This window comes from Akebia trifoliata, chromosome 13, assembly GCF_017979445.1.
Source record: "Akebia trifoliata isolate Shusen 1 chromosome 13, ASM1797944v1, whole genome shotgun sequence".
Classification (NCBI taxonomy): Eukaryota; Viridiplantae; Streptophyta; class Magnoliopsida; order Ranunculales; family Lardizabalaceae; genus Akebia; species Akebia trifoliata.
This window is the reverse complement of record NC_141387.1, coordinates 32,183,101-32,208,080: the sequence shown is the minus strand read 5'-3', so window position 1 is coordinate 32,208,080 and position 24,980 is coordinate 32,183,101. Positions and strand designations below refer to the sequence as shown.

At 34.0% G+C, this 24,980-nt stretch overlaps 2 protein-coding genes and 1 pseudogene across 2 annotated transcripts; 2 read left to right on the top strand and 1 right to left on the bottom strand.

The window, feature by feature from the left end:
• The first annotated feature begins 1,763 nt into the window (after nt 1-1,763).
• LOC147388347 (cationic amino acid transporter 5-like) lies at nt 1,764-3,668 on the top strand. The gene has a single exon (XM_086420321.1). The coding sequence runs from the start codon at nt 1,878-1,880 to the stop codon at nt 3,666-3,668; it is 1,791 nt and encodes a 596-aa protein (XP_086276447.1). The 5' UTR covers nt 1,764-1,877.
• A 3,942-nt stretch (nt 3,669-7,610) lies between these two features.
• Nucleotides 7,611-9,783, top strand: LOC147388346 (cationic amino acid transporter 5 pseudogene; annotated as a pseudogene).
• On the bottom strand, nt 9,774-16,254 carry ALIS5 (ALA-interacting subunit 5). The gene is made up of 8 exons (XM_086420411.1): nt 15,944-16,254; nt 13,396-13,454; nt 12,647-12,721; nt 12,455-12,568; nt 12,210-12,280; nt 11,444-11,750; nt 10,559-10,848; nt 9,774-10,018 (listed from the first exon to the last, which is right to left on the bottom strand). Exons 1-8 carry the CDS (start codon nt 16,026-16,028, stop codon nt 9,964-9,966), a joined length of 1,056 nt encoding a protein of 351 aa, XP_086276537.1. The 5' UTR covers nt 16,029-16,254; the 3' UTR covers nt 9,774-9,963.
• Between the last annotated feature and the right edge of the window lie 8,726 nt (nt 16,255-24,980).

Sequence of the window (24,980 nt, the reverse complement as noted above, 5' to 3'; positions counted from 1 at the left end):
AACATTTTTTAAGAAAAAAACAAACATATAATAAAAATAAAATTTCATACAATAAATCATCAATCTATCAATATAATGTCATTAGTTTATCCATAAAAGATCATTAATCTATGTCCTAACTCTTAAAATAATTCATAATAATTATTACATACGTATATATTTATTGCATAAGGGTTCAGTTCTCGGTTTGGTTCAGTTCTAGACAAGTTTGATCCGAGAATCGAACCAAATTGACCAATTCTCCATTTTCGTAACTCAGAACCGAATCGCAACTTGTTCTAAACCAAACCAAAAAGCTATTAGTTTGGTTCGATTCTCTATTTGAACCGGACCAAGTTGCATCCCTACTTTCTATCTTAGCTTCTACTTTGCTTATCTATTTTTCCCTTTCTTTTATTATTATAACCTTATTTTATTAAATGAAAGTATAGTTGAAGAAAATTGTGTGAGAAATACCAATGTGCAAAAAGTTTCTTGAATTTTCTAGGAACTCACATGCTCGAGATTCATAATATTAGATGCTCATGTTTTGGTTGTCCTCTTCTCGAATTCTTTATTAGTCGGTACCAAAGGAAGCATAATCTTATCTAATCCCCCATCTCGAAGTGAATGATATGGTGTATCACATTATACCTTATTATATTTCATCAAATATCAATATTAGTTTGATAAAATCTGAAACCTTAATTAATAAGGTAGGCCCTTAATCATTGGTTATGATGCAATATCATACACAAGATGAGGTGGGCCTCAGCATTGCCCTTGGCTTTACATATCTGTCTATAGGGCTGGCAATGGGTCGGATAATATCTGCTTATCCAACTCATCCTACTTGAGTTATTTGAGTATGGGTACAAATTTTTTATCCGATTACGAATTCAGGTAAATTTATTCGAATATTTTAGGGTCGGATATGGATATGTGTCTTATCCAACCCAAATATCCCTTTATCTGAATTTAATACAAGAAATTCACAATAAAATATATGTATTAACCAAAAACTAAGATTTTTCCATCATTTTCCAATGAGATATATATCTGCTTGAAATTTGGGTATAAGTTGGATATAGATATCCTTTAAAAAAGTGGTTAAATAGTCGGATATGGATTTCCTTAGCATATGTGTGTAAAAAAATTGGATATGGATAATTGGATTTAGAATTGGATAAGGATGTGGAAATAACTTCACCTGACCCATTGCCAACCCTATCTGTGTAGTCTTAAGTGATACATGGGTGAGTCTTAAGTCTAGTGTTCATCAACTATGAAGAACCAATCTACATCACATATTTTCTCAAAATGATTATAAGAAAGGAATTTAAAGAAAACTAATGGAAATATTCAATTGCTTATCCCAAAAGATAAAAGAGAATCTTCAATTATTCAAACCCAAATGCCATTTTTCAAGGGAAATCAAATGCTATTGTTGAATAAGTGAAGATTCTCTTTTATTTTTTGGGATTCAATTGATTATCCCCAAAAATTAAAAAAAAAAAATCTTCAATTATTCAACACCCATGTGCCTATTTTCAAAAGGCAAGTCAATTGGAATATTCCATTGATTTGCTTCAAATTTCCAGTTTTTCCATAAGATCCCAAGAGTCCAATTTATTTGGTAACAAAATTCCAAAATAATGGGCCCCCACCTTTGGAAATTCAAGCCTCTTTTTCTGATTTTTTTTCCAAAAATCACTACAACCACGCCTTCTTCATTTCATGAATTTCACAAAGATTCATAGTGACAAATCAATTATTGGTTAATGGTTATGAAAGAAAGCAATATATATGGATAATGCCATTCACACTTGACAAAGTACAAATAGCTTCACAAACCATAAGAACAAAAATGAAGAAAAATCAACTCTAGATTGGATACCATGGAACAAGATTTGGGTAATGAGATCCAACCAAGAAGCTATTGGAGATGGAGCAAACAAGATTTCTTCCCTGAACAATCTTTCCTAAACTGGGCTACCTACAAATCGGCACTTTCGCAAACACATCACCGGTTCAAGGACCGCCTTCTTAGCCGATCGGACGAAGCCTACGAGGTCGGTGAGCTAAGAAAACAAAGTGAAAATGAGATGAAAAGATGCCTCAATTGGTGGGATCTCACTTGGTTCGGTTTTGGCTCAGTCATCGGAGCCGGAATTTTCGTTCTCACGGGGCAAGAAGCCCATGAGCATGCTGGTCCAGCAATAGTTCTATCCTACGTCGCTTCGGGTCTTTCAGCAATGCTTTCTGTCTTCTGTTACACAGAATTCGCCGTAGAAATTCCCGTTGCTGGAGGCTCCTTTGCCTATCTAAGAGTAGAATTAGGTGACTTTGCGGCATTTATTGCGGCGGGAAACTTACTTCTAGAGAGCATTGTTGGTAGCGCTGCGGTTGCCCGAGCTTGGACTTCTTACTTCACAACTCTTTTGAATCGTCACCCAAATTCGTTACGAATACACACGGATTTCATGGAGAGCTTCAATCTCTTAGACCCAATTGCAGTACTAGTTTTGGTAATTGCCGCAACGATAGCTATGATCAGTACGAGGAAGACATCGTACCTTAATTGGATTGCATCGGTAGTAAACACTGTAGTGATATTGTTCGTTATAATTGCGGGGTTCGCTCATGCCGACACCTCCAACTTGACACCCTTCATGCCTCATGGCGCTGAAGGAGTCTTTCAAGCCGCTGCAATTGTGTACTTTGCCTACGGTGGGTTCGATAACATAGCGACCATGGCTGAAGAAACTAAGAACCCCTCAAGAGATATACCATTGGGTTTGCTTGGATCGATGTCGATTGTCACTGTGATATATTGTTTGATGGCTTTGTCACTTAGTATGATGCAGAAGTACACTGAAATAGATACGAATGCAGCGTATTCTATCGCATTTCAAAGCGTCGGGATGAAATGGGCAAAGTACTTGGTTGCATTAGGTGCACTCAAGGGGATGACTACTGTTTTATTGGTTGGGGCACTTGGGCAAGCGCGATATATGACTCACATTGCAAGAACACACATGATCCCACCATGGTTTGCTCTCATTCACCCGAAAACAGGAACACCAATCAACGCCACATTGTTGATCACCATTCCAAGTGCCATCCTTGGTTTCTTCTCTGGTTTAGATGTATTAGCGAGCTTATTATCTGTAAGCACGCTCTTCATCTTCATGATGATGTCGGTTGCACTTCTCGTGCGGAGATACTATGTTAGAGGCATCACTCCTCAAATGAACCTATTGAAGCTAACTATTTTCTTGTTGATCATTATTGCTTCGTCGATGGGTATTTCGGCTTATTGGGGTTTGAGGCCTCAAGGTTGGGTAGGATACACGATAACGGTTCCTCTTTGGATTTTAGGAACAATGGGGATTCAAGTGTTTTTGCCTCAACAACGGACACCGAAGGTGTGGGGTGTTCCACTCGTTCCATGGTTGCCATCGTTGTCAATTGCAACAAATTTGTTTCTCATGGGGTCTCTCGGTTACAAGGCTTTTGAGAGGTTTGGCGTATGTACCCTATTAATGCTGGTTTATTATGCGTTCTTTGGTGTCCATGCAACTTATGATATGGCACATCAGCCACACAAGCCTGATCCATTGAAGGTTGTCGATGATCCATTGAAGGTTGTCGATGAACATGACAACATGGGAAATTCAGGGCCTTAATTACTACCCATAAAAATCCTAATGTTATCTTTCCTTTGGTCTTCTTGCAATTATGTCAAATGTTATTACAAGAAACTTCTGTAATAAGTGATTATTTGCTAATCATTTGTGATGATTAGAACTCTATTACCTACTATGGTTCTGAATGGTGGAAAATGATTTTCCACACATTCATGAAATGGTGTTCTTCAAACACAAGCAAATGATTTGTTAGGAAAATGTTTTCTTTGCAATTAAACAACTCAGTTACATATTTCAAATAATATGTCGAAGTCTTTTCCATTTTGGAATCAATTTGGATCGAAATAAAATCTATATACTTTGTCCTGAAAAACTCTTCAACCATTTCTCTTCCTCAACAATTTTGTCTAAAGCGATGAACCTTGTTCTATAGTAGACTAGGTGGCACATGTGTGTTGGCTTGCTGGATTTTTATTGTCCATTGTAACTATTCCAAGAGTAAAAAACATATCCACTTGTGGGCTTCGATTCATGGTAATCTAAAATCTAACACATCGCACTATCTACTATCATAATATACCATAGTCTTAAATTGTACTTAAGGCTTCTCAATACATGTTGATTAAGGCATCTCAATGTTTTCTTGGGTATCTACTAAATCTACTTTCAACACATCTCAATGTTCTCTTGGATATCTACTAAATCTACTTTCAACAACAGTATATCTATCATTCTACCCGATGGTCTATATGTTATCTGGAATGGAGATGTTCAACGTCTCCATATCTGAGTGCAACTTCGAGCCTCTGATTCTAAAGATGAATGCGAGAGAATGAAGGCCTAGAACTTCAATATGATATAATCATGAGATATGTGTCGGGTCCACCTCAAAACAATTAGTACTAAGTGGAGTGGCCCAATAGATATATGTAGTCAACCAACCCACGTATTCGATATGGGATAATTCAAGTAGGCTAACACTCCCCCTCAAATCCACACCCAATGCATAAGCCCAAACAGGGTAAAGCAACTTGCTCTGATACTATGTCAAGAGTCCATCTCAAAATCAATTAGTACTAAGTGGAGTGGCCGAACAGATATATGAAACCATGGCAACCAACCCCCATATACGATGTGGGATAGTTCCAATAGGCTACAATAAGGACTGTGGTAACAGGCATGGACATAAGAATGACGACCCAAGAAGGAGGATTGGGTTAAATGGTGTTACATTTTCATTAAATGTTTGGGAATCTTTCAATAAAATGTACGAGTCAAAGTTATCCTATTAAACTTGTATTTTTTGTTTTCGTTATTAGAATTAGGTCCACAGCCCGAATTTCCGTGTCAAAGTTTTTAATTAGACACTTTTTAAACAAAATATAAAATCATACATTCCCACAATTTATCGGATTGTGATCCTACAGGATCAAGCATGTTTGATCCAAAACCGATCCTATAGATTATCAAATCGGATCGTCTTCAAAACCCAAATCATTTAATTCATGTCTAAACTCTAAAAGTTATCAAATGAAATGGATTGGGTTCCGGGTCTGATCCAATCCATTAACAGTCATTAATCGTTAGTGATGATGTAGGAAAGCCCATTGAGGAAAGGGTATTGGGGTGAGGGCTCACCACCTCCAATAGGGCTCCAATGACTGACCGAATTAGTTGGTGGGTGGTGTTGTCTGATCCTATGTTACCAAATTCGTTTCTACTAGTCCGGACCACGAATCCGTAAAAAGCGAACCTACAATTCATATTGGGTTTGTAAAATCAAGCGAACCTCGAACCCATCGAATTTTGGTCGGGTTCAGCAAATCAAATATTTTTTTAATTGATTTTTTATTTCTTTTCATTGTTCATATTTAAATTTTAGATTATTTTACTAATTTATTTCTATTTAACTTAGAATATTTTAATATTATAATTGTAATTATAACTTGTATACTTGAATTATATATATGCACAAGCGAACCAGCCTAGCGAACCGGACTAGGAAACCAAAGTGAACCCAAAAACAAATTTTCTCTACCTGCCCCTACAAACCAAGTTCATTTAGATCGGCGAACCATGAACTTTGAGCCTAAATTTGAACCGACGAACTAGATAACATAGGTCTTATCAAATATAGTTGGTGATGCAACTTCTTGATGTTAATTTCAATTGCTATTAAATCTTCAAAAGACTTTTTGATGACTAATATGTCCACTAGATTTTCTTTTTTAATTTCTAATAAAAGAAGAATCTACTTCAACCGATATGCCCTTAGGCACGGCCATACATAACATAGAAATCACACTTGGAAAGGGTGGACAATTAGCTAGAGCAGCGGGTGCTGTAGCGAAACTGATTGCAAAAGAGGGTAAATCGGCCACATTAAAATTACCATCTGGGGAGGTCCGTTTGATATCCAAAAATTGTTCAGCATCGTTGCTCAAATTTAATAGTCGGACAAGTGGGTGAATTTGAGTATTATTTGGTTACTTGGGTGTGAACCCATGGTTTTAAAACTCGATTTGGCATCTGACGAGACCGAGTTGTCTCAGACGAGATAAAACATTTAACTGGGTATAAAATGATATATTATATTTTTAAATGAAAATTTTATAATTATTTTAATAAAATAAGGGAGATTAGAAGATGTTTAGTCATAAATCATGTTCTATTTATATAATAAATGTTTAAATTCTAAAAATAATTATTATTTTAATCAAAACCACAATTGACTCTACCAAGTTTTATTGACTCGTCCGAAATTTTTAAAATATCATTTGAGACATCTCGTTTATCTCACAAGATGGTGTGAAGATTGAGACACCGTGTATATCCATCTCGTTGGATAATGATACCGAGGGGCAAGATTAAAAACCATGTGTGAACCTACACATTTAAAAACAATATCAATAAGTGATATCTAGCTGTTGAATTTTATCATTTTCTCATCACGAGCTTTGCTAAAAGACCCATGATGGGAAAAAATAAAAATTCTCCAATCCAATAGTTTATGAATGATTAAGTTGGTGGTTACTTAAGTTGATGGGTTGATAGTTGTTGTCTCCTTGTATAAAGTCTCATTCTTTTTCTTTAATTTGTTTTGGCCCATTGTAGTGGGAACTATTAAAATTAGTAGGACCTTCCGTGTCAAAGACAAATAGGGGTAATGGACGAGAATTCTCTTCACCACCAATCCCTCCTTGAATATATGTACCACTATGGGTAAAAAAAAAATAAGAATAAGATGTAAGTACCGATTTGATAAATAATCGATACTTGATGCATGTTTTGGTAAATCTGCCAAAAAAAAAAAAAAATTAACTACCATAATGGATACTAGCCACCATAATGAGAAGTTAGATATGTAAGACAGATACACCAAAATTTTCACAACATTTTGTGCTAGAGTGACCTCAACGGGAGACACCTTGATGTGGTGGTGCGTGCATGCATGTCTATAGATACGTTTTACTCGTATCTCGGAGCTATGGGCATACGTGCACCACCACATCAAGATGTCCCCCGTGTGTCCCCACTAAAATCACTCCAATATTAATCAGTGTAAAAATAAGAAGCAAAAAAAATCTTGAAAGTGTGTGAATGTGAAGGTTTGGGAATATTGATGGTTCACTTGGCTCTAGATAGCCTTTTGAATGAGCCCAAAACCCAGAGAACCATCATCAAATCTACCTTCATCCTACGAAATTTCAGAATAATCAGAATTATATAAAATTAATTATGGCATTGAAAAGCATTAAAGGTGCTTGCGATTACAATTGACAGACAATAGAAGTAGAAAAAGGTGAAGCAAATTGAAAGTGATCGTAAAGACTCTTATAAGATACAACTATTCGAGATAAAATTGTATTTTTGCCCGTGAAGTTACTTTTTTATTTATTTATAACAAAACTCTCTCTCTCTCTCTCTCTCTCTCTTATATGTGGGCAATTCACCACCATCAATACATGATGAGATGAGCCCTTTGTGAAGGCAATTCAAATGCCACTTTTTCCTCAAGAACCTAATCCCATCTGACACCCCTCCAATGTAAGTTATAACAAAAATCTAAAACCATGAGCCCACCTTTGGAATCTCTCTCTCTCTCTCTTTCAATTATTATACATTTTGCTTTTTTTTTTTAACCACTAACGTCAAGTCTTATCCTTTTCATGTATATGACATTGATACTTCACCACTAACCAGAAGAAGAAATGAAGAAAAAACAACTCTAGTATGAGTTCCATGGAAGAAGAATTGGGCAATGAGACCCAACCAAGAAACTATTGGAGATGGAGCAAACAAAATTTCTTCCCTGAACAATCCTTCCAAAATTGGGATACATATATATTGCACTCTCTCAAACACATCTACGGTTCAAAGATCGCCTTCTTAGCCGATCAAACGAGGTTAATGAGCTCGATGAGCTTCGAAAACAAAGCAAAAATGAGATGAAAAGGTGCCTCACTTGGTGGGATCTCACTTGGTTCGGATTCGGCTCAGTCATCGGATCTGGAATTTTTGTCCTTACAGGCCAAGAAGCCCATGAACATGCCGGTCCAGCCATCGTTCTATCCTACATGGTTTCAGGTCTTTCAGCAATGCTATCTGTCTCTGTTACACAGAATTCGCTGTAGAAATTCCCGTCGCTGGAGGCTCCTTTGCTTACCTGAGAGTAGAATTAGGTGACTTCGCAGCATTTATAGCCGCGGGAAACTTACTTCTAGAAAGCATCGTTAGTAATGCCGCGGTTGCAAGATCTTGGACTTCTTACTTCGCAACGCTTTTGAACCGTCACCCAAATTCATTACGAATATATACAGATCTCGCTAAGGACTTCAATCTATTAGACCCAATTGCGGTATTAGTTCTTGTGACAACCGCCACAATTGCTATGATTAGCACAAGGAAGACATCGTACATTAATTGGATTGCATCTTCAATCCACTCTCTAGTGATATTGTTTGTTATAATTGCCGGGTTCGCTCATTCCAATCCCTCCAACTTGACACCCTTTGTGCCTTATGGTGCTGAAGGGATCTTTCGAGCCGCTGCAATTGTGTACTTTGCATACTGTGGATTCGATAACATAGCGACAATGGCAGAAGAAACTGAGAACCCATCAAGAGATATACCTTTGGGTATGCTAGGTTCAATGTCAGTAATTACTCTCATATATTGCTTGATGGCTCTGTCATTGAGTATGATGCAGAAGTATACAGATATAGATACTAATGCGGCCTACTCTGTCGCATTTCAAAGTGTCGGGATGAAATGGGCAAAGTACTTGGTTGCATTAGGTGCACTCAAAGGGATGACTACTGTTTTATTGGTATCGGCGCTTGGGCAGGCACGCTGTACAACTCACATTGCACGAGCTCACATGATCCCACCATGGTTTGCTTTCATTCACCCGAAAACAGGAACACCAATCAATGCCACCCTGTTGATCACCATTCCAAGTGCCATCATCACTTTGTTCTCAGGTTTAGATGTCTTGTCGAGTATGCTATCCGTCAGCACGCTCGTCATCTTCATGATGACGTCGATTGCACTCCTCGTGCGGAGATACTACATTAGAGGGATCACTCCTCAAATGAACCTATTGAAGCTAAACATTTTCTTGATAATCATCATTGCTTCGTCGATGGGTACTTCGGCTTACTGGGGTTTGAGACCCCAAGGTTGGGTAGGCTACACCATTACCATTCCTCTTTGGTTTTTAGGAACAATGGGGCTTGCTGTGTTTTTGCCTCAACAACGGATACCAAAGGTGTGGGGTGTTCCACTCGTTCCATGGTTGCCATCGTTGTCGATTGCATCAAATCTGTTTCTCATGGGGTCTCTTGGCTCCAAGGCTTTTGAGAGGTTTGGCATATGTACCCTCTTCATGCTGATTTACTACATGTTCTTTGGTGTCCACGCAACTTATGATATGGCACATCAGCAATACCAACCTAATCTAGTGAGGGTTGCGGAAGAACAAGACAACATGGGAAATGTAGTGCCCTTATTAGCATAAATGTATAACCACGTCGATTCATCTCGGCTTCACCCATTAATCTTAAAAGCAGACCATTGTATGTACAGTAAAAAGAAGATGGTTAAACTCTGCAACATGTTTAAACAATAAAAGAATGGATGAAGTTTATGTCAATTCTTTTTATAAAATTATACATGCATTTAATAGATGAATTACTGTCACAAAATTCAAATTCCCCAAGACTGGAATGCTTTGAAGCAGAGAAGTATCCTATATTCTCCCCATACACATAATAGTACATTCACCAATGTGAAGAAACAAAACAAGCAAATAGAAAGTCATCTCTTAAATGTTTTAGTGCCCTGCAGGATTTCTGTTCCACGATAAATATGACGGGTCCCCAAGCTTCCTGTAAACGATAAACAATAAACAATAATTGTTAAATTGAAGACAATCATAGTGAAAAGGTCGAGGTTCGGAAAGAAAAATGGTAGAAGTGGATAAAAGTTTGAAAAAATTAAGAAAATTAAAAAGCCTTGTAACAAAGATTTGGAATTGGCTAAATGAAGTTACAAAATTTCATATTATAAAAGGGTTTCGTTAGGCACACGTTAGGGTGCATTAAATACACCTTGGGAATTGATATCCATACCATAACTGTCCTTAAAAAAAATCTATCCAAAAAACCCTCAAATGCTTATTTCCAAGGTGTATTTAATGCACCTTAGAGTGTGCCCCTTGGGGCACACGTTAACAAAACCCATTATAAAAATGTATTTTTGCATTAAACATAATAAAATATGTATCTTTCAGACCTTCATGAATAATCGGGATTAAATCGCCGACCGAAGGGTTGTAAATTAATCACGTCTTTTCCAAAAAATCAGCCATTTTTCTCACTAAGGTAGGAATTGTCTACAGGCCATATTGGTGTTAGTCAAATTCTCACCTCGGCTTGACAAGGTATACAATAGTGAAGGACATGGCCAAAAAGAAGCACAATGCACCAACTGTGAGATAAGCGATCCCAAGAAAGTCGTTCTTCCCCCCGAGCCAACTTGTTGTTGAAAGCACAAGCTTCTTCTTCCCATTGAAACTGTAAGTGTTGTAGTTGTTCTGTAATACAACATTTATATCTTCACCTGCTTGGAGGTCTACCTCAATCTTCCCGTATAATTTCCTAAAGGTTGGGAGAGCTGCCGTTCTCATCCAAACAATGAGGTCCTCCTGATCCCTCAGCTATTACAAAAAAATACATTGGAACATAATCAGTGTTTGCCTCATAGCCCACAAAATAATCCAAGACAGTAGGGCTTAAAATGGGTTGGGTTCGGGCTGGATCTGAGTATATCCATATACGAATTTTTTCTGTATCCGTACCTGAATCTGACTCAGATCCTATTAGCTAAAACCATATCCGAATCATTTTGCTTTCACTAAACCCGGATCCGGTCCGGTCGAATTACTTGATTCGGGTCAGATACTTTCGGATCATTCAACTTTTTATTTTGTGCTATATTTTGTTTCTAATTGCTATACTATTCTATTTTACCATTATAATTCTTTTATTTTATAAGAATTCATGTTTATATTAAAGTAGTAGAAGAAAGATATTTCGAAAAACATAAAAATTTAATTCTCAAAGCAATTTATCATTCGGATCTAGACGGATAAAGGGATGGATCTGTATCCGACTCAGATTAAGGAACCAACCCAGTTTTTTATTCGGAACTACTCCAAGGGTCCAAACTCACTAAATTCAGATTCAATCAACCCATTTTATGCCCAGCTGTGTGATCTTTCCCTTAGGAGGTACAGAGATGGAATGACTTACCGGTTTAGTCGGATCGAGTGTTCCACCACCCACAATAGATCCATTACTCCGGAAGTTTTTCGGGAATACATCTTTACCAAACTTTTTTTCTCGGTCACTTTTCCAGGAAATACCATTTTTGTTCACTGTTAGTTGCTGATTGTTTGTGCGAGAAAAGCTGTATGTGTCATTGAACAAGCTCCAAGCTATGAGACCACAAGGCACGATTGGCAATGTCCCATTCACAGTATCTTCAGGATCACAACTGCCAGTATTACTCTCATCACCTTTGTTTCGCAACTGTGCATCACTTCTACTCTTGACATACCTGAATCACAAAAGTTGTCAAGAAATTTTCCCGACCCCAAAATTTGGAATAAGGCATAGATGATGATGAATGTGTCATGAAATTGGAACACAAGAAATGGACTATATCTGCAGTAGATTGCTCTCTTCTCACCCCCCCCCCCCCCCCCATGTGCAGCATCAGAATTTCCATAGAAATGGTGGTATGAACGCCTACCACCATATTAACAATATCCTGCCGGTGTACTCTTAACTAGTGTATGATACCTTGTGTAAAAGTATACATTTCATAATTTATTTGACAAGGTTTTGAAGGATATAAATGTCTAACTAAACGTCCATTATAAGATGTTTATCATATATCTACGTATGCATGTCTGCAGGCACCATCCACCCTGACGATGATAAATATCTTGATGTATCAACGGGTACTCGGATTTGGTATCAAGGATGACAAAAAGAGAGAGCAGATAACACATACCTGCGATGATTCTGGTAAAAGTTGTCGAGTTGATAATACACATAAATAGGTTTCTTCATATGCTTTGGAACCTGAAATGAATGGTGGTGACATATAAGTCTATTTTCCATTAGATGGTCCATATTGAAATGGAAATACGATTCTCACATTTATTATTATTTAAGAGTTATAAGTTTTCCCTTAAAGTTGTAACTCTAAAATAATTATAATCAAATAAAAAGGTATTGCCACTAAAGAAAACTTACCTTCAGTGTAGTGTTGCAAGATTTGTCTCCTGCGCTCTGAATAAACCTGACCTTATCATTCCTCTGCGCCAGTGGTATGCATTCAGTTTCATACCTATAAACTATTTCGACAACCTGAAAAAATGGAGAAGAATCAATATAGACTACATAAGATGTTACAATAGAGTTTGGGTCAATCTTAAAGAAACATACATCCCGAGATGCGAGCAGGGAAGCAACACCAATGGGGATGAAGACAAAGCTTATGAGTGTGAATGCTGAGATCACCTGTCAGAAATACGAGATTTGTTTGATTAAATTAAATTAAATTGATGGTGAATAAAGTAAAATAGCCGATGCACTATGTCCAATTCAGCGAACTTTGAAAAGGATTCATGGACTTGGCACAATATCCATATAATGTTTAAAAATCATAGTCACTTTTACATTATAATAATGTCCAAATGAATTTACCTCATGAATTAAATGTATTGCCTGCAAAGGATTTAATTTGTGAGTTTGAAAGATTGTAGCCCTCCTTCAAATTTAATACAAGGGAGGGGCCCTCTATAGCCCCAGCTTATCGATCAAAAAAACAAAAACAAAAAGAATAACAACGTCTTATTGTTATTTGCTACATCGGAAATTTCATTAGGTAAAGGTACCATGTACCTATTAAAAAAAAGAATAATGTATGTTCCGTTATATTTGCTACATAGAAAATCTCAATTCAGAAAGGTAAATTAAGAGTTTTACACTAAATGTTTATCCATATCTTTCAAGTAAATAAGGAGGGAACAAAAATACGGAAATGCTTGGCACCACAATTTGTTGAGTGTTGGATTTTGATAAGTATCAAGTGGTACTTCAACAATTTTAAAGAATTCATGTCATGCAAACAATGGATAACATATCACAATTTTTTACAGAAGAAATAACAGATCCCTTGAGGCTTTTCTTACCCATTGAGGTGTGAGAATCGGCTTGCAAGCTGGAAGCTCCTGTTGAGTAAACCTTGAATCTGAGAAGTAAATGAAATTATATTACTTTAGTGGGAGTCATGGACAATTAAGGACATTCATTAACCTTCCACTTTCAAGAATAAATAGGAAGAATGAAACCTCACTTTTACAAATGCAAAACCATAATTATAAGAGACAACAATGATATTTTTTTCATACTTCATTTATTTACATGAGGATATTTTGGCATTTCCTATTATTGCGACAAGTGTCACCTCAAGATACAAGAGTATTACCCGTTGTAGTGCTTCAGTAAAATGAACCAAGTATAAAAGTTGAGTATGAGATCTGAGTTTAAGTTGTGTCAGAGTCAAAGGCATTGTCCATTTGTCTCAAATTCATAAACGAAAAGTACCATCAGGTAGCCCAAGGGTGATTCCAAAATGATTTGGAATTATAGAAGGTCGCGAGTTGAGTCTGCCACTCGTGCAACAACTATGCAATGTGACCAATCAATGAGCGAGTGTTGGGTAAAATCAAGGACAGTGGTTGTCAAATCAATCTTCAGTAAAATGCTATAAAAGGGGAGTTAAAAATGAAATGCAGCATGCAGTCTATCATGACTTGGTCATCAAAGTGTTTTTGCAAGTAAACCCTGATGCTCGAAAAACTCAAACTCAAGGATTAATAAGTCAACAAGGGAAAATTTTGGAAATTTTCGCAAAATCAAGAAAAAAAATAAAAAATGTCAAGCTAGGGCTAGGATTATGTAATTGTTCCTACTAGGTGTTCTCACATGTCCCATATTAAACTAGAATAATAAATCACCAAACCCATATTGATATCATCCATGCATCCACAAGTAACCACCAGTCCACATTACATTCAAAGTTTATAATGTTCAAACTGTAAAAATATTATAATCAATAGTCTTAAGTTAGGATTAATCAACGGGTCCAAATCATCAAGATCAATGTCCTCCTTGTTTGCATTCTCATTGCCTAGTGCTTCATCGGTAAAATGGTCAACGTCATCTTCATCAAGACCATATTTTCTTAATAGTACATCAAGTTCATCTTTCCCTTTTTTTCAATTTAATCACAAAGTTCGTAATTTAATCATGAACCTTGTGATTTTATTGTAAAGTTCGTAAAATCTACGGCTTATTGAAAAAGCGTGATTAAATCGGTGAAGGAAAAATTCATGACTTAATCTTGATACTTTCCATAAATTGTAGAATTTGGTGACTATGCAAGCACCAAGGAATGAGGCAAAACGCTAGGCTGGCCAATGCCTTAAAGCGTATGCCTCACATGCAAGAACTTTATAAATAAATAATATAACACAAATAAATAATTAATATTAACAAATTAAAAAATTAGGAAAGCCACTTATAAAAAAAATTAGGATAACCATCACATGTTTTCAAATTTCAAGTTTCAATTCCACATAATTGAATTTAATTTTTAATCCCCTACACTAATAATAATATAAAATATTATTTCATATTTTAGCAAAAAATTATACTTGAATAGTTGAAAGTTTCTACAATAAATAACTATTGCAAAAATACAACTAAGTATTGTTTTTCAATAACTTCCACTATATATGAAATGCTACAAACATTTATTTAGGAATCAAATCAATTAAAGATTTTCTTTGTATTCAAATTTGTTTCTAAGTGCTTTAATTATGATTCATGCTAGAAATAACAAAAAAAATAAATAAATAAATAGAGGAAGAAATATAAAATTTGAAGAAAAAAAAAAAGGAGAAGAAAATAAAATTTTGACTTGAGGCTTCCACCCTAGTTACGCCTTACACAAAGGCATATATCTTTTAGGTGCCTTAGTTGCTTTTATATTTCATCCTTACACTTCAGGGCATTTTTAATGGGCCTCATCTTGAGCCATGCCTTGACGAGTAAACCTCACATGCCTATAAAAAAACACTATAATTAAATAAACAATCAAAGCTTAATTGTAAATCCCAAGGAGTTTTGTGAATTTTGGCATCCACAACACCCACTTAAAGTACTCAAGTTTTTATGGAAACTTAATACAATTTTTCTTCTTTTTTTTTTTTTAAAGAGCATATTGAAAGAAAATTTTCGAAAGAAAACAAAATTCAATCTCAACAGTCATACCATAATTCCGCCAAAACCCATTCCTTGACACGACCCAATTTTGATGAGATCAAGGAAGAAATAGCCTAATTCAACTAATTTGGCCACTATATATAATTGAAGTCAGCCAGATACAATTATAAAAATGAACTTTTTATCTAAATTCAAACACATAAATAAATAAGAAGATAAGGGCAAATTATTAAAAAGAAAAAACGCAATAGAGGTAAAAAAACTTAACAATTGAGTCATTTACATCAAAGAGAAAAACAAATTTAAACATAAGCAAGAAAACCCATAAGAGGAAAAAAAAAAACAGATTTTGAAGAAATTATTGCATCTGGGTACCATAGAATTTCATTGGGTTCTTATTAAATCAATCGAACATATAAACCAAATATATATATTCAAAGAGATTATTACATTTAGGTCTCTTAGAATTCCTCCTGGGCGCCGCTGAATCGGCCGATCCCGCACCGCCAGAGCTAGACGCAGCGCTCGAATTCATCAAAACTAGAGAGAGAGATGGGTTTGATCTAATAGAGATGATGGGTTGAGCTTTGAAATTTAAGAGAGAGAGAGAAAGAGAGGAGGCTTGGCTTTGTTCTTCTTTGGGTTTTCACCTCCTCTTGTTTTGACTTTCAAGGAAATAAAGAAGAAGAAATCAAAGCTCTCTCTTTCTTAGACCGGCCAGCCAACCTTTCCCACCCCTATGTAGAGAGAGAGAGAGAGAGAGAGAGAGACCATTAGAGGTCAAAACAACGACCACTATAAAACGCGTTGGTTTCTTACATTGTCCAACGAACGGCTACGATGGGAGATTTCTTTATGGAAATAGATCTCTAGGAAATCTCTATTTATCTTCTCATGATCTCAGCCCTTTATGTTTCCACCTTTTTGGATCTTTAAGGAAAAAGAAGTTGTTTTGATTGGTTTGATTATTCTTTTAATCTTAGATATTAGATTGATTGGTCAGAGGGAGAATTTGATAAAAATATCATCCCGAATTGTCTTCCTGAGATCTTGACCGTTTGATTGTCTTTTAGAATCTCGATCAGTCAACGATTTGTAAATAAAAACAATGACCAAAGATTGCATCTAGAATCTATTTTATATGACTTATATTATATAATTCTGTTAGTAACCAATTGGGGGGTTTTAAAAAATTTGATTGAGATTGAAATGATTTGGGCAAGTTATTGGAGGTTTTTTTAGACGAGATAATCAATTTGAATCATCGTCACTTTGTTTCATCTAAGATTCAAAAGAAACGTTTGATATTTTGAAAATAATGCCCAAGTTAATGAGAATTCAAATTAAGACAAGATGGCTCGGGTGAGTCAACTATGTATCGATCAGGAGGGAAGGAGTTAGGGGCATGGTTTTAAATCTCGTCCGAGATCAAGACAACTCGTCTGATTTATCTCAGTATCGTCCACAAATGAGACGAATTGGTATGTCCTCTCAAACCTTATTTGTTTCTCAAATAAGGTGGAGGGCATTCATTATTGAATGAATTGGACAACTTGGCCTCATTCATGGACAAGAAGCGACATTGAAACAAGTTTTAAAACCATGGCTAGGAGACGAGACCAGGCACCAAGTTATAGAATCGGGAAACTCATAATTTTTCACCACATAATGATTATTTGTCTAATTAATTAACTTTAAATTAATTCTAGTGAGGAAAAAAATCTTTATTTGTATAATGAGAGAAGGCGGAAAAGATATGGTTCGAGTCCAAAATTTGAGTGGCCATAAATGCCTCGCTTTTATATTTAAATTTAATATAATCAAGGGCATTTTGGTAAAAAAAATTGATAGAATTGCAATCTATTCCTTAGTTTTCAAAATTACAAAACTATCAATTTTTATTTTTTTTTACTTTCTAATCCTCGAACACCTTTTAATCAATAATTTAAATTACAAATAAGCCCTTTTTTATAATATTTGTTCAATAAATATGTCTTTTAAAGGATTTTATTTTAGGTAAGATCGGTTTGAACTAAAACTAATTTTGATAAAATCCTTATCAAACACATATGTAGACGTATAATTAATTATAAAGTTGAGAATTGAATTTGGACCTCATAATGGATTATGAAATGGACATCAAATGAGGATTTAGTAAAATTCAATTAATTCTAATAAGGGACAATAATAAGACAATTCTGGTAAAATTGGATTTACAATCTCTAACCCACCTCCATCTTCGAATTAATCTCATTTGATCGACAAATCGAACAAACCCTCGCTCTCCCTTGATACCATAGGTAAGCATTCGAGAATTTGATATGCAACTAGTTGCTTATAATAATATGTTTTCTAGTAGTCTGGGTGGTGTGAAATCTTGGTTTTAATTGAAATTTTGATCAACAAGCCTAAGACCTCTTTTTTCCATGATGGAGAGTTGTGTTGAATCACCAATAATTAACGCATTATCTAAAGTGGAAACCTCTTGAGTTAAATCATCCCAGACCTCCAAAATATCTCACATCGAACAAGAACAATACAATTTTTATTGAACGAGAATTTAGACAAGTCTCTGACCAACCAAATCAAAGAAACCATATTGTCCCACAATCATACCCAAAAGTTTTTCGGTAGAAAGAAATCAAAACACCAATTTTTCTACTGATTCTAATGAAATTTCCATTAATTATATTATTTCAGTAATAGATAGTGAAATTTTCTATTGATTCTCGTATATTTAATATGGGTTTTCTTCTAATTAGTTGATCTTGGCTTGGGATTGGTAGTTTTTATCTTCTTTGGTTTTTGAAGGTGAATTGGTGGATGGGATTATAAGTATCAATGAAACTGAATCAAAAGGAATTTTTATTTTTATTTTTTGATAATTATAAATTTTGTTGGTGAATGGGAGTTAAAAAATGATAGGGGGTTAATAGTTATTATCTCTTTGAAAGGATTGTATAATTGCAAGACAGTAGAAGGATTGATTTTCTGGATATCAATCTGATCATATCTGTGTTGGGTGCAATGAACAAACTTCTTCTAAGAATTTTGATAATATGACGCCTTTTTAGTGCACGCCCCTTTCTCTCTCCTTCTCATAGTGAAAAAAAAAATTCTGATTAGATCACCTTGTGACATTCAAAAACATGATCCAATGCAATGGAGTTGTAGAGGACTAAATTATATGAATTTTAAAAAGAATTTTTTTTTTTAAAAATAATTATTTTTCACTGTTGAATTTTACTTTTAAATTTAGGTGTTCGATGCCCCATCTATTTTCAACACCTTGAATCAAGCTCGAAAAATAATATTTTATTTTTTGAATATGAATTTTTTCATAAAATCTAAAAGGTAGTGTTGTTGGATTGTCAATGTGATCATTAATGCAGGACCAATGACTCTTTTTAAGATTTGAAACCTAAAAGAATAAATATGTGGACAGCAAGAGAGAAGTTCTCTTTATTACTAATGTCATTCACGCCACATGGCGTGCACCAAAAACTGCATCGTATTATCAGCACTCTTTTTTTAATTGTCTGATGATTAGTATCCATTGTATGCGTTAATTTTCCTTTTTTGTTTTAGGCTTCAAATAATAAATGAATGAATAGTAAGGAAAACATTTCGAATTGTTTATTACAGCCCGTGATATCGAAAATAAATTGTTACTTCATACCATTCCCTTTCAACTCAACTATCAAACCATTTACCATGTACTTGACCTTTTATTTTAAATAAAACAAAAAATGATATAGCTTAGACCCCGTTTGATAACGTTATCAAAATTTGCTTTCAAATTCTACTATAAAAAGCAGTTGCTAGACATAGTTGTAAAAAGCTGAAATACTGAAAAGCTTGTTTAATAGAGTCTTGTAAAAGTATTATGTTGTTCAGCAGAATTTAGTTTTGATACAACTACTGGATTCTATTGTATTCAAGTAAAATGATTAAAATACCATTAATGTTAATAATGCACCCATAATGTACAAAAAATGATCAGAATACCCTAATAAATATATAATTACACTAAATATATATAAATATAATAAATTTATATTAAAAAATTATAAAAAATAATTATTTTAATTTAAATAAATTTATAAATTTTATAATTCTATCAAAATTTCAATAGTATCTCCTCTAAAAAATAGACATGCGAAATTTTCCTGATAAAGAAAATTCTTATATAATACACAATCCAATATCCACATAACAACCTATATACATAACACATTCAAATAACATCTCATTTATATTCTGACATCATTTAAACATAATGTTATTCACCATACACAAAAATAGAAATAAAATGTAAATGATTGAATAGTTCTTTTCGACCATTTACTCATGATCTCCTATAATCTTATAGATGGTATTGAACATCTTGATAAGGTGCGAGATTACCATCTATGAGATGATTAACTATAAACTTTGATTTATTGAGTAAAAAAAAATTTATTTCTATGGATCTATGTATTTTTATGAACTTGTTCGACCTTATATTTACATAAGTATTTCTATCATTTTCAAGGTCATTCATATATCATAAGAAATGGGGTTTTGTTTTTTAAAATTTTAAATGTCATTTCTTGGATTTTAAAGTAAATGAAAAACTCGTGGAGATTGCTTAACAACATTTACAGATTGTAGATGTGTTATATTAACACCTTGTACATGTATACAATTTTTCGACTACCTACCTAACTAAATATAAATATCCAACAACCCATCTAACAATGATTCATACCTTAAGTTGAAAATTGTTTGATTTCCATTATATTCAACCTCTGATTCATGAATTTCTAGGATATTATATGACTGGATTCTAATATGATTCAAACAGACAAGCTCACAAAGGTTCTTAGTTCATACTTTTTCCCCCTAATAAGTAAGATTCTTATTATCTACAATAGATAAAAATATATATATTTTTTTAATTTAACAAGTTAAAATTTCAAAAATTTAGAAGATAAAAAAAATCAAATACAAACCCAGAATGCTCCTACTGCATATGAAAGACAAAAAAAAAAAATCAAACCCCTAAAAGAAAAAATGAAGGCATATCCATCAGAAAACAAAATTTTACAATATTTATAGATCTGAGCCATTTACAGGACCTTAATTTCAAGGAAATTAATCATACATACCTGCTCTTAGGCAATGTTATGGAGACTTCGGTAGACATCCCTTTGACATCTCCACAAACAAATAGAAAATTGTTCCAAACATTTGAAACTTGATTGCCTCACAAAATGGGAGTCCAATCGTAATCGTGGTTCTCTTCCAAAGGTACGATATTCTAAAAAAATATGGATTGCAAAGCCACATTAGGATCAAAAACCCTAATCATAGAGAGAGGGGGGGGGGAGATGGGAGCTCAATTGCAATCGCAGTTATCTTCCAAACGTACAGTATTCTAGAGAACGATGGATTGCAAAAGCTAAATTAGGAGAAAAACCCACAATTATAGAGAGAGGGAGAAAAAGCCTTCTATAGTGTTGCAAAGCAGGAGTGTTCAATGGCATCGATCAGATTTTGCGTCGTCAATGGAGTCGATTGTAAATACTTGGTGTGTGGTTTACCAATGAAAGAGAAGATGGATTTTAGGTCGATCGGACTTTGCGTAGTCAACGGCATCGATCGTAGATAGTTGTTTTTGCGGGGTTTAGGTTGAATGAAAACGGGAAGTGAGAGAGAGAGAGAGTGAGTGAGTGAGTGAGTAAGTGATCGTTGGGTTTTAGATCGTGGGACTCACAATGGAAATAAGCTATTTGATGAAGGCTATTTCGGTCATTTCACTTTAGCATTTTTTTAAAACACAATTGTGAGACTCTTCAAAACTGCGGTCACAAAAAACAAAAACTAAAAAACTAAAAAATCGCTTTTTGAAGTGCTATCAAACACAAATCGCAACACGAAATTGAGTTTTTAATCGAAAAAGCTGTGAAAAGTCATTTTTTGAAGTGCTATCAAACACTCACTTAATGATTGGATCCTTCAATTTTACACATGTTTTCGTCTTTAGTTTCTTAACCATCTTATTAACATGCAATTATAAAAATGCATCCCATCTCTAAGATAGTTTGATCACTAATTGAACTTGATTTTGTTGGATTTGCTTTGAAAATGACCAAATGTTATGTGATTTTCGTAGGACGGAAGACAATAATATTTATCACTTGAGAAGAATGTCATCAATACGTATATGGATATCCATCAGTCTGTTTTAAGTCATTTCGATCATATGAGGGAGGCCAAAAGACATTTGATTGAAGATAAGCGTACTTGTGGTGCATTTGATGATCAATTCCCTGAAGTGAAACATGTGGAATTCAGCAATTCCAATGGATTCAAGAAGTTACAAACCTACTTTCTAGTATTTTTTTTAGCTTTTCTCTAATAATGATTATGTATTTTCTTTTAACTTGACTCATGGATGTGTAAGAGACTAAGCTTGTTGTTCTACGACAAACAAGTGTATACTGAGACAATAGAGTATATTTGAGTGTTTTAAATTTCTGATGTTTAAATTCGAAGGTGTTTGCATTTGGTCTTTAAAGTCTTTGTATGTTTCAATATTGAATTATTTGAGATTTCATTACCATCCCAAGTAATAACCTCAAAGAAGAAAAAGAATCCCCACACCACATTACAAGGTGAAGGTGAGAGGGTTGGAAAGACTGTAAACAATAGGAATCCTAGACATGGTAATGTTCCCTATGAGCACATTCGGAACCACGATCACTGGGTTAACCCGCACCACCCTCTTTGGTATCACTGTCGACCTTAGCCAACACCTCAAAATGCATCTTCACCACCCTTGGCTTTGTCTTCCACTCTAGAAATCCCTTCCAAACTACATTCAAGCATCCTCAACATCCATAATAGTTGAGGTCTCTTGAGTAATTATTCCCATCAAGAAGTTGTAGAGAAGAAATCAAACTCACATTCAAAGAGAACCCTAGAAATAAATACAACACAAGAACATACAAACTAAAAAATAATTGTCTGCTACTAGTTCAAAGAGAACATCATGATCCTGGGTTTCTTTTTCAATCTACACCTAAAATAAATAAAACATTTCGAAACAAACTAGATATTGTCTATTATGCTAAAAATAACCCATAGAACATTAAATCACACTCAACAAAAATAAAATTGTTCCCACTCTGGGATCATACATCTTAGCACCAATCAACAACATCTCCATGTTTATACTAAAATAGGAAAAAAATATTAATCTTATTTTGCCATCTAAAAATTAACATGTGCTTTCACAAGAAACACAAATTCCATTAAGGCTTGCCAAACTCACAATCCAATGATATAAATTAAGGTTTACTTAAAGTGCCAAAATGACCCATTCATATGATTTAAAATCAAAATTCAAACCTTAGGATTCAATATTATTGTCATAATTCTGAAATAAATCTAATTTCATCACTTAAATGTCTGAAATTGAATCGAAACTTGGTACCCTCTCTTAAAATCCCTAACAACAAAAAAGATTTAAAGACCCAATATTCTATTAAAAGCCAAAACACTTAAATCATAAAAAATATAAATATAAATATAAATAAAAAAAATTAGTCATCTATTCTTGGTGTTTTACAATTGTTTCTAATGGAGATGAACCATTGGATCGTGAGATATTTGGTGGCTAGATTTCTTTGTCACAATCTATGTTTTTGAGTATGTCCCTTGAACACCCCCCTATACATATATAATGCTAACGTCCAATACTTCTTGGGGACATTAGCATTGTCCAACAATTTTTTTTCTTTCAATAATACGCCTATTCATTTTGTCTTTTTGTGAAAACAAATAGGGTATGTTGATCTTTTCTATAATGAATGCTTGTTTGCATTGATTGTCAAATCATTTATTGTAACAAGATACATTTTATTCTAAAGATTAAAATGTCATTAACATTTATTATGTAAAAAAAACTAATATACCCTTGTCTTTTCCACGAAATGATAAAATGAATATAGGTATTATTAGAAGAAGAAAAAAAGTGTTGGAGAATGCTAATAACCCCATAAGGTCATGAACGTTAGCATTTTCTATATATATATAGGGAGCGTTTAAATGCCTTAAAGAGACAATATGTGGGGTAGAAGATTCAAAATGGACTAATTTATTCTGAAGATGGAGATTATCCTCATAAAAAGTAACTCATTCCAAAACTTCTAACCCCAATTTACAAGTTGAAGAATCGTGGGCCATCAATTATTTGTAAATCACTTTTGATGGGGTTAGAAGTTTCAAAATGCGTTGATTTTTTGTGAGGATGATCTCCTCAACATAGAGACCACCCTCACAAAAAATCAACTTATTCCAAAACTTCTAACTCATATATTAAAAATTGTTTAACACAATGTTTGGCTTTCTTTAGGGCCTTCGAACACTTCCCTTATATATGTAGATATATACATATGCATCAATAATGTAAAGTACACATTTTAGAGAATTACTATTGCCACACCAACTTTTACTAATACCACACCAATTCCTATATAAACCATACAAAGAATGGCACGCAATTGATGTGGCGTTAGTGAAAATTGGTGTGGCAATAGAAACTCTCTTATTTTAAGTTTATAATATATTTTTGAGCAAAAAAATACTATTGAATATCTATGTATATAACATGTTCCACACGTAATAATACATTTTATGATGATATAATAGAGTCTTAACCATATATCAATGTATCTTTTAAGCAAAATAACACTATTGAAAAAATATTTATATCATCAAATCCTACATTAAACAATGAACAAAAGTACAGACAACCATAAGGCCATAGGATTTAACTATATACCTGCAAAAAAAAATTGAATTATTTTTTATTTTTCATTTTTTATTTAATTTAATTTATTTAGAAAAATGTGTTTAAAACGTAAAAGTCATGTTTAAAACGTTAAATGTAAAAGTTGCGTGTAAAACATTAAAACATTTCTTTTTTGAAAAAGTCGAGTTTTTTAATTGTTTTAATCGTTAGAGGTACGAACTTGTTCTAAATCAGACTTTAAAAATAAAAAATAAAAAAAATTGAAATTTTTTGTTACTATGATCTCAATCAATTTTCTATATATTATCTTTGATTGGGTGTTTACCAGATTTTCCTTATTAATATACAAAATTATTATTTTTTTCCCCTTTGTAAGTCATGGCATGGATCGATCATAGAATGTCATCCCAACTATTTATCTTAGGAATATGTTATATTACATGCTTGCCTAACATTTTATCCCATGGTGTGTGTTGTTTTTATTGTTGGATTGTCTAACATAATTATGTGACATCCCCGCCAATCTACTCATCTTAATGAATTATCAAATTTAGAGAGGAGATATTGGCACCCCAAATTTCATTTAGTAGACCCCTATTTCTAATATTATTTAGCACTCCAATTAAAGATTAAAACACATTGTTCAAACATTGTAAAACTCATTCAAAAAACTTCAGTAGTTGTTTA